The sequence below is a fragment of the Danio rerio genome, chromosome 7 (assembly GCF_052040795.2).
Source record: "Danio rerio strain M-AB ecotype USA chromosome 7, GRCz13ab, whole genome shotgun sequence".
Lineage (NCBI taxonomy): Eukaryota > Metazoa > Chordata > Actinopteri > Cypriniformes > Danionidae > Danio > Danio rerio.
This window is the reverse complement of record NC_141027.1, coordinates 74,489,935-74,500,991: the sequence shown is the minus strand read 5'-3', so window position 1 is coordinate 74,500,991 and position 11,057 is coordinate 74,489,935. Positions and strand designations below refer to the sequence as shown.

General features: G+C 37.1%; 1 protein-coding gene across 5 annotated transcripts in view; it reads left to right on the top strand.

Annotated features, from left to right (window-relative positions):
* The window catches only part of zfhx3b (zinc finger homeobox 3b), a 248,199-nt gene extending 241,697 nt beyond the window's left edge, over positions 1 to 6,502 (top strand). For all 5 annotated transcript variants that reach the window (NM_001365188.1, XM_087258661.1, XM_087258663.1 and 2 more), the window contains one exon: positions 60 to 6,502. In NM_001365188.1, coding sequence (NP_001352117.1) covers positions 60 to 1,768 — 1,709 coding nt within the window. In that variant the 3' untranslated portion in view covers positions 1,769 to 6,502. The remainder of the gene's footprint in view (positions 1 to 59) is intronic.
* The last annotated feature ends 4,555 nt before the right edge of the window (positions 6,503 to 11,057 follow it).

The window sequence follows — 11,057 nt, the reverse complement described above, 5'->3', positions numbered from 1 at the left end:
CTCTGGGTGTTTTTCAATGTTTTTAATCTGTCTGTGTTTTTCTGTGCCAACTTCTGCAGCTTTAACCCCTCCGAAGCCTCCAAACCTCCTGAACATGCCTGGTGCCAGCGTACCCTCACCTAGTCTCCCAACATCTGGTTTACCCAACAAGACTCCTTCCTCCTCTTCATTGGCATCGCCCAGCCCAGCTCAGGCCAGCACATCTGTTGCCCACTCCAGCCCCACCCCTACATCAACAACAAACTCTTTGATGACACAGCCAGGCGCTCGCCCTGAAGCTCCCAAAGATCGTGATCCTGAGAGGGCAAGGGAGAAAGAGAAACCCAAGGAGAAAGCTGAGAAATCCTCTACACCATCCTCAGCAGGGGGAACTCCTGCTCCCTCCACTTCTGCTGCCAGTGCCAAGAAAGAAAAAACAGACACTGCTGTTCCGGCCACCTCAATGCCAACACCTGGCATGGAGTATGTGGTCGATACTGCCCAACTCCAAGCTCTACAAGCAGCTTTAGCTTCAGATCCAACCGCTCTGCTAACAAGTCAGTTCCTGCCCTACTTTATGCCTGGCTTCTCTCCATACTATGCCCCTCAGATCCCAGGTGCTCTTCAAGGTGGATATCTTCAGCCCATGTATGGCATGGAAAGTCTTTTTCCCTACAACCCAGCTTTATCGCAGGCTCTGATGGGACTGTCACCTGGATCTTTGCTTCAGCATTACCAGCAATATCAGCAGAGCCTGCAGGAGGCACTTCAGCAGCAACAGCGGCAGCTTCAGCAGATCCAGCAGCCCAAAGCAAGCCAAACTTCACAAAACTCGGTGGACCGCAAGGACTCTGCCAAAGATTCAGTAAAAACAGAGCAAAAAAGCACCCCCTCAGCTGAAACCTCTTCCACTCACAACAACGTAGCCGCTGAGCAGCACGAAGTGGATGGCAAAGGTGCAGACCCCCATCTTGACCAATATATTGTCCCTAAAGTTCAGTACCGGCTGGCGTGCCGCAAGTGTCAAGCTGTCTTCAGCAAGGAGGAAGCGGCTATCAGCCACCTTAAGTCAATTTGTTTTTTTGGTCAGTCTGTGGCAAACCTGCAAGAGATGTTGCTTCGGGTCCCCAACAGTGGGAATGCAGCAGAAGGCGGCCTCTACGACTGCCTTGCCTGTGACACCACGCTAGAAGGGGACAAAGCGCTCAGTCAACACCTGGATTCAGCCTTGCACAAACACAGAACAATCAAGAGATCCAGAAATGCCAAAGAGCACGCTACTAATTTATTACCTCACTCTTCAGCCTGCTTCCCCAGTCCTAACACCGCATCTACCTCGCAGTCTGCCACTCACTCAAACAACACCACATCCCCTCCGCCAACAACGTCAGCAACCACGCCGTCCTCATCAACAACTGCATCGTCATGCACCTCCACCTCCTTCACAGCCAGCCCACTCAACACAACAGCTACAGGCAAATCATGGTCCCAGGCCCCTTTCTCCAGAGCTTTAGCTGGGCAGCCCAATCCCCCGTCGTCTGCATTGTCTTCTTTTCCTCCAGTTTCCTCTCCTTCAACGGTTACCTCAAGTTCATTGAGCACCTCAGGGGTCCAGACCTCGATACCAACAGACGTCTTTACCGACGAGTCTGACTCTGACAGCAGTCAGAAGTCAGCAGACAGGCTGGGCAGGCCAGCAGAGGAGCCACAACAGCCTGGCTGTCTCAAAGACAGCAGTAGTTGTAGTAGTAATCTCACTAGTGTAGGATCGGACTCCATCAGATTGTAAAAGCTTTCAATGATGAACAATATTTAAAAGAAAAAAGGAAAAAAAGGAAAAAAAAGACAAAAGAAAAAAACAAAAAAGCAGCAATGTTTAAAATATGTTTAAAGTATACAAACCAATTTCAGAAAAAAAGATGTGTAAAGACTAACTGCAATTCCAAAGCTTGTAACCAAAAATTTAAATGTTAGTGGATTGTTTTCCCATATCAACATGCTGGTTTTAGTTCGTTACAACCCTTAGAGCAGTCGGTTATTGCAAGTGGAATGCTGTATTGCATTGGACTGCCTCAAAGCAAAGTTATTGGAATGGCCCCACAACAAAGAACCCTTCAAAGAATGAGTCAACAAGCTGTCCCTTGTTTGCATAAGTATTTCCGCTTAACAGCACAGTCACATAAAGCCAGTATGTACTGTATGGGAGAATAGTCTTACAGTTTTCTTGCTATCTAAGCATTCAGATACCAATGGCTTGCTAAAGAAAAGAAAAATAATGTAATGTCTATTTTATTCTCAGGTCAACAGCTCACAACCTTTTCTTGTGTTACAAAAGGTCATTATTTTGTTCATTTTGTTCCAAACAAATGATAGAGGTTTTTTTTTTTTGTTTTTGTACGAGTTTTATTGGCAGAAGTGACTCAACTAAAGTTTCTGGGCATTCAATGAGTAGCCGAATTGCTGGTTTTAAACCTTCTTAATTATTGTATTTTATTTGTCTTTTTTTTAACGGGAAAGTTGCTTATCCCATTTTTACCCAGACACAAAGAGCATTGCAGACTTGGTGGGGGGAAAAGTTTTTTCGTTTTTTTAAGAAAAAAACTTTCTGTATTTATGATAGATATATACATTTTTGGTGTTCAGTAGATTGTTGCATTGGAAATGAATTTAAACAGTATGGTAGATTGAAAAATCTTTGTGTACATTTAGCTTTTGTATCGTCCAACTTTAAGGCGCTTCATTTGATGTTGTCTTGGTCATTCCAATAGACTAGATTAAGGAGCAGGAAACGATCTCTACTCTATTTCTGTCCGATTCTCAGCTTCTTGTTTTCGTTCTCCCAGCTGAATCTCTTTCTCACCTTTGGTTTGACCAAAACCGAAGAGAAATCTGGGCTGTGTTCGAACACTGTTCAGTTCTATTTGTGTTACCTTAGTGCACTTACCACTGTCTGACTTGCTCTCTTTCTGTCTTTATCCGTTTCTTTCTGTACCCCCCCCCCTGCCTTTGTAGATTCGGAGACGACTGCCTCTCCTTTAGCACTACAAAGCAGATACTTGTTTCCATGTAACGTGGCTGCAGTCTGCTATAGGCTTTACGTTCATTTCAACTTCCGTTTTTTTTTTTTTTGTTTGGTTTGTTTGTTTTCGTTGTTGTTGTTGTCATATATGAAAATGAAAAAGAATAATAATAATAATAATTCTCACGCTTTAAAACGAAAAGAAAATCCAAAGACTTAACACTTTCACCATTGGTGCATAAAGATGAGTAAAGAGGCTTCTTTATACTTGAGAATTTGTTGCTGTTTTTAAGTAAAGAAAACAAAGTTTTAAAATAAAAGAAGTACGCATCAGAGTTGCCGTTTTTGCTTCTTTGCAAGCAGACAGGTGGCTTTTTTACGTCAAATACTAAGAAAACCAAAAATCAAAAAGGGCCCTTGTCCTTGCATTGTGGAGTAGCACCGTTACAGAGCCATTGCAGTTTGTAAGATAGAGGTTTCGTTGAAGTTTTTCTGTCACACACATGAAATCCATTTTGTTTTTCGTTTTGTTTTCTTTTTTGTAAAAAAAAAAAAAGTATATATATAAGGTCTGGTCTTTGAGGACATATGTTTTGCTGCTAATGTAGATTTGGAAAGGAAGAATACCTAGATGCATGCTCCTTTTGCTTTTTGGCTAAGCTTTAAGAAAAAGAAAAGAAACAAACAATAAACCATTTCCCTGCCCCGCACCATCTTTTTCTTTCCCTTCTTGTCGCAAAAAACGGAACTTTGAAGACTGTGAATATATGTTCCAAAGGACATTTTAGCTCGTTTCTTTCATTTTCGAACAGACCAATGTTAAAAGCCAATGATCTCTAATGTTTGTAAAAAATAACAGTGCATTCCGATTAAGTTTAATTTCGTCTTTTTATTCGAAGCGAGTACAGTTCTATTTGATCCCATTTCTAAGGTGACTGTAAGCTGTTGTGTAATTCTGCCATCATGCCATCGCTCTGATTACGATGCGTCGAGAGCGAGCAGAATCCCCGCAGCCATTAAATGACTTTTACTCACTTGAACTAGATCACCAAGTCATAGTGGTTACCAAAAATGTACATACCGCGACCTGTCTGGTACTTACACATCTCGCCGATCCAGTGTCATCATGCTTTTTCATTTAAAACTAGTCTCGGAACGAAAGGCTGTTTCCCCTCCTGGAAAATCAAGTAGGGAATTCATTTTCTGCAGGGTGTGAAGCCATTTTCATGCATGAAATGTCTGCTGCAGGTCTGTAAGGGGCATTTTCATTCCAAAGCATTAAAGGACTGGGGAGTTGTTTTACTGTAGGTGTCCCTTGTAGGTAGAATTTTGTCCAAAGAGGTCCCTCACTCCAAGTCGTTGCAATGGAAATGGTTGCTTTTTGTTTTCTTTCCCAAATCAAGTCGTTTGTGTGGGGCGCAAATGCATTTTTGGCTTTAACGGCACGTTAGGTTTTGCAGAGCAACTTGATCGGGTGTTATCTGGTGTGCATGCTATTGAAATTGGGTTCATTCGATCTGCAAGACGATCCACTCCTCTCAATCCATCTATAATATTGTTGATAATTATTTTTGAGAAGTCTGATATTGTATAGTTTATTTTTTTGAATGCTTTGCATCGTTTTGGTCTCAGATAATATCTTTATGGTTATTTTCGTATAACTGTATATTTTATGTTCTCTCATTTTTTTGTTGTTGTTGTCTGTTTATAAATTAATGTTACAAAGCCAGCTTTAAATTGAAATCGCATCTATTTGTTTTCTATCATTCTCTGGCCACTTTGTTGTTACAATGTTCCTATATTTGTTTGTCTTGACACCGTCGTATCTCTTGCTTCCAAAGTGTTCTCGTTTTTTATAGGCTCTTGTGTGAGGAGGCGAGTTCCTCGCGTCTGTTTTAGCCAGCATGGACTTTGTATGAGCGCGCGCGTGCGTGTGTGTGTGTGAGTGTTTCATAAGAGCCAGCATCAGTCTGAGTTTTTATACTTTGTATTCTATTTTCTACTTTCATTTCGCACCAAAATATACTGAACTGCGACGCTGAATCTTCAGCAAAGGGTTGGGAAAAACACAATAATTGCGTAAGGTGGTGAAAGAAGAAACCGAAGCACTGAGCAGTTATTATTTTCATTGATTATATGAATGTGGCCAAAGCTTCATGCAGTCGAAAACACGAAAAGACAAAAAAAAACAAATTTATTTGGTGCCCCTGATGAGTGTATATTTATTGTGGTTAATCCAACACGTGGCTGAGATACATCAAAACTCTCATTTGGGATACTTGATTTTTCTTTTTTTTTTGTGCAAAGAGAGAACGAGAACGACAGGTTTTGCTGTAGAGGTCATCCTTTTTGCCCACTGTGAAAATAAACATGTATACAGATATAGATATATTTAAAGAAGACATCAACACTTTTCTTTGAAATGACAAAGAAGGAAATAAAGAGAAGCGAACTCTGGGAAACTTGAGAGATGTCTTTGAGATGTCTGAGAAGGCTGTTGGCACACCAAAACTGGGCATGGGAGCCAAAGGTAGGGCCGAACGGCCCTGATATCAAGTCATTATTTAACTAACACTATATGCCGATGGGAGTGGACTCTGCGACCAGTGGACATATGTGACACGGAGAGGAAGCGATCTCCGTTTTCCTCTCTCTGGATCTGCATCTACTCGGACATTTTCTGCACTTCTGAACGGGACGGACTCGAAACACTCACATAACGTTTGTCTCCCAGTTCACGGTGTTGCTACCTGTTTCATTTCCTCCTGCCCGTTTCAGTGACTGACACGTGGTTCCGCTCTGGTTCCATCCAACCATAAAGAATGACTCTAGTGCTCAAGGGGAGGGGATTTTTTTCGTTCCTGGGTGTCATTCCTAGGGATGCAGACAAACACAAAAAAGCGAAGCAACCAAAATTAATAACCAAACTAACAAGCAACCAAACAGAAAAAAAAAACATGAAAAAAAAGAACATTTGCTCCAGTTTCAAGGATGAACTGCTGCTGGAGCTTCCTGTTCCTTTAGTGGCTCCTGGTGCCACAGCATTTTTGACGCTTTTTGTGTTCCTTTACTCTTTTTTTTTCTCTCCTCCTTTTTTCCTCTTTCGTTCTCCTCAAATTATTCCTCCTCCGAGCCTCACAAGCACGGCTCTGTGGCTCCAGGTAGCCCATCCGAGGGTAGAACTTACAGCCTTGCAATGTACAAAAAGAGCAAGTTAAACCAAAAATGTTGTTCTTGATGTCTTTTCTATACTGTAGTCTTGTTAGCTTTTTGTTACTGTAATTATATGATGAAGATTTCCAAACTGTACCAAATTACATGGAGACTAACATACATAAACCACATGGAACTTCAGACTTTTAAAGAGAAACTTTTGTCACAAAAAACCTTGTTGTCCTAGTTAAGTTGATTGTAGATGGTAATTGAATATACTCCTTTGAAAATATTTCATCAAGTATGTTTCTTGCTCATTGTGATACATTAAAAAGTATGAGCATAAAAGCCCTTCTCGTCTCGGGTTGTTTATTGTGTGGCACCTTTATTGTGTGTGTGTGTGTGTGTGTCCAGGGTTGTGCAAAAATACTTTGAACTTTATTGTCCATTCTGCTTGGCACAGAAAGGAAATTTGTCTTTAACACTGGATTTTAGACAACAATTGCATACAGTTGAAGTCAGAATTATTAGCCCTCCTTTGAATTTCTTTTTTTAAATATTTCCCAAATTATGCTTAACAGAGCAAGGAAATTTTCACAGTATGTCTGAAAATATTTTTTCCTCTGGAGAAAGTCTTATTTGCTTTATTTCGGTTAGAATAAAAGCATCTTTTAGTTTTTTAGGAACCATTTTAAGGTCAAAATGATTAGCCCCTTTAAGCTGATTTTTTGTTTGATAGTCAACAGATCAAACCATAGTTATACAATAAGTTGACTAATTACTCTAACCTGCCTAGTTAAACTAATTAACCTAGTTAAGCCTTTAAATGTCACTTTAAGCTGTAAAGAAGTGTCTTGAAATGAGTTATTAAAACTATTGTGTTTAGAAATGTTGAAAAAAATCTCTCCATTAAACAGAAATTGAGGTAAAAAAAATAAGTAAATAAACAGTGGGGTAATAATTCAGGGGGGCTTATTATTCTGGCTTCAACTGTGTATATATATATATAGGGGAGCGTGGGGCACAAAGTAACTTAGGGTAAAATCAGGGTTGACCATGATATTTTCACTACAGTGTCGGCAGACATCTTCCTGCCAATTATTGAAAAAGTTTGATAAAATTTGGATTAGAAACACTGGAGAATCCATTTTTGTAGCATAAAAGTATATATATATATTTTTTTATAGACAATTTTTTTTATTTTAAATAAATGTGTGAAAGTATGTTAGTAAAATCATAACTTGTTGTGATCGTCTTCTAGGCTAAACCAGTTTAAAAGATGTAAAAAAACACACAGTGACTGCTGGCCAGTTAAAAAAAAAAAAAAAAACATGACACAGCGGGAGTAGTTGTAACTAATAAGTAATATTAATAAGTAGTTTCAATTAAGTCACTGTTGGAAACGAAATTAAACCTACAAAATATTCGTTAAATTTTGAGTGTAATGTTGAGAACTTTTAAATATATATATATATATATTATTGGTAATAATGCAAATGAATGCACTTTACAGTAATGGATAATAATCCAAGTAAATACAAATGTGTTCATCCAATAAATAAATAAATTCATAAACATACTGTGCTATGTAGAATAAAAATCAATTCAGCTAATTACTGAGGAAATATAGCTACTATTTAAAGTAAATTGGATTTAAAATTAATTATGTGAAATCTGCCTTTTTAAGCATGATTTACAACTAACTCCTGTCTGCTACAACTTTGCCCCGCAGGTGGGGTAAATAGTAACATTTTTACTTCTGGCACTTTTGGCTATACTGCACAGAAACCATAAGTCCAGCGATCATACAGTACAACAAGTTCTCATTAATAGGAGAGGCTTGTGTGTTGTTGGTAAAAAACAAATGGTTCTAACCCTGTTACTTTGCTCATTATTTGGCCCAAACCAAAAAGTGTTATTTTGTGCCCGATCTCCCCTATATATACAGTTGAAGTCAGAATTATGAGCCCCCCGTTTAAATTTTTCGTCTTTCATAAATATTTCCCAAATAATGTTTAGCACAGCAAGGAAATTTTCACAGTATGTCTGATAATATTTTTTTCTTCTGGAGAAAGTCTTATTTGTTTTATTTCGGCTAAAATAAAAGCAGTTCCTAATTTTTTAAAGACCATTTTAAGGTCAAAATTATTAGCCCCTCTAAACTAATGACACTTTAAGCTGTATAGAAGTGTCTTGAAAAATATATAGTCAAATATCATGTACTGTCATCATGGCAAAGATAAAATAAATCAGTTAAATGAGTTATTAAAACTATTATGATTAGAAATGTGCTGAAAAAATCTCCCCGTAAACAGAAACTGGGGAAAAAATAAACAGGAGGGCTAATAATTCTGACTTTAACTGTGTGTGTGTATATATATATATATATATATATATATATATATATATATATATATATATATATATATATATATATATATATATATTATATATATAGTGGGTATAATACTGCCCATCTATGTGTGTGTGGATAGAACACAACCAAAGGCCATGTTTGTTTATCACATTCAATTACAGCTCACGATTATTTTTTTTTTGCCATTAAAACAGAAACGCATCCAATAATAAGCCACGACATCTCATAGTTCATCTGATCATTGGCGTGAGCTCTGCTTTGAAAACATAATTAACCCTAATTGCAATTAATCTAATGCAACATGCGCATGATTTGACAGGCCCCTAACACACATTCCCAGTAGTTCATTGTCTTTGCCATGGTATTCTCTGCAAGAGCAGTCACACTGAAATTCCTCTCAGGGAGCATTCATGAACAAGATTAATTAAAATATATTAAGCAAGATATGCAGACGCGTGGCTAATTAGAAGTGGCTGTTTATGACAAATTGAACTTGATTAAGACTTACAATCAAATGTAATTCCAAGTGAAGTTTGCAGTTAAAAGCGCAGCTCGCAGATTCGCTTTGACTCGTGTGGAGGATCAAATGCAAAGCTCCATGCTAATTCAAAGCCTTGTACGGAACAGGATCAGATGAGAGCTCCCTTGTGTACGCACGTGTTATCATATATGCGTTTGCCGGCGATTAAAAAGGGGGTCTGTGTTTGGTGCGCACGTGTCACGCTTTGTTTTTCTTGATTATTTGATTTACAGTATTGAGGAGAGACGATTTGATTACTAGCAGCGGGGAAGTTTCACTCAGGTCTGTTAATGAACTCCCGCTCTCTTTACGGCTTTCAACTAAGCTTTTTCACAGGATGTTTGACAGGATGTTGGCAGAAACACAAACACTCGCACATCATGACACAGACGATCTACATTTATATTTGCTCATTTGGCAGGTGCTTTTATCTAAATGCAAGTTTGCGCTGCACGTCGTTCAGGCTTAGCAGGGATAATTCGATCATTTACACAGGAAATATTTCACCTAAACTTAGATATTTCTGTCTCAACTACTCTTGTCGGTTACATTTATCACAGTCAACTTAGGATGTTAAACATTCACACAGACAGGTTGTGAAGGTGCTACATGAGAAACTCTATAATAACAAAATAAACTTGATAGTTTTCCTGTTTTTGAAGTAAATGTGAAAGTAGAGCTTTCACAGCAAGAAAGAAAAATCATTTATACTTTAATAAAATATAAATAAATAAACATTTTATTAATATTAATAAATAAACATACACTGTAAATTAAAATCTTTAAAAAACACTGCCAGATTTGAGTGCCATAAATTTACCATAAAAATACCATTTTTATGATACAGGTTTTAGATAATAAAAGACTACAATGTAGTTGACAGAAATCTATTATTAAAAATACGGTATAGGTGTTTTTCATTTTACGGTATAATTAAGAGTACTATAAATTTACAGTGAAAAACTGTCACCTGTGGTTGCCATAAATTTGCCATAAAAACACAGTATATATATATATATATATATATATATATATATATATATATATATATATATATATATATATATATATATATATATGCGGTAAAGATGTTTTTCAGTTTACAGTATAGGAGTACTGCAAAATTCACAGTAAAAAAATAACTGTATGCTATGGTTAACAGAAATCTATCATTAAAAATAGGCTAGAGACCTTTATTTTTAGTTTGCGGTACAATTAGGAGGACTGTAAAATTTACATTATAAAAAACTTGCAGCTTTGGTTGCCATTAACTTACCATAAAAATACAGTCGATTATTTTCCAGTTTACGATATCAATAACTAGAAGTTATAGGGGAAAAAACTGTACATTGTGGTTATCTTTTAGTTTACATTAACAATGACTACTAAGCTGAAAAACACTAAGCTGTGGTTGACAGAAATCTATTGTTAAAAATGCGGTAAAAACATTTTTCAATTTACAGTATAAGACTATTGTAAAATTCACAGTAAAAAAAATAAAAATAAAATGGCAGCTGCGTTTTCCAGAAATTTGCCTTAAAAATACAGTAGATAATTTTCCAGTTTACGATAGCAATAACTAAAATTTATAGGGAAAAAAACCTGTACAGTGTGGTTGACAGAAACCTTAAGTCATTAAAAATATGGTATAGGTGTTTTTCGGTTTACGGTATAATTAAGAGTACTATAAATTTCAGTAAAAAAATTTTCACAGTAAAAAAAAAACTGGCAGCTGTGGTGGCCAGAAATTTACCTTAAAATACAGTAGATTATTTTCCAGTTTACGATAGCAGTAACTAAAATTTATAGGGAAAAAACTACACTGTGATTAACAGAAATCTATAATTAAAATATGCTAGAGACATTTTTCAGTATACGTTATAATTAAGGGTACTGTAAAATTTACAGTAAAAAAACTGGCAGCTGTGGTTGCCATACATTTACCATAAGATCGCAGTATATAATATTTATTACGGTAACAATAGCTAAAATTTATGAGGAAAACTGTA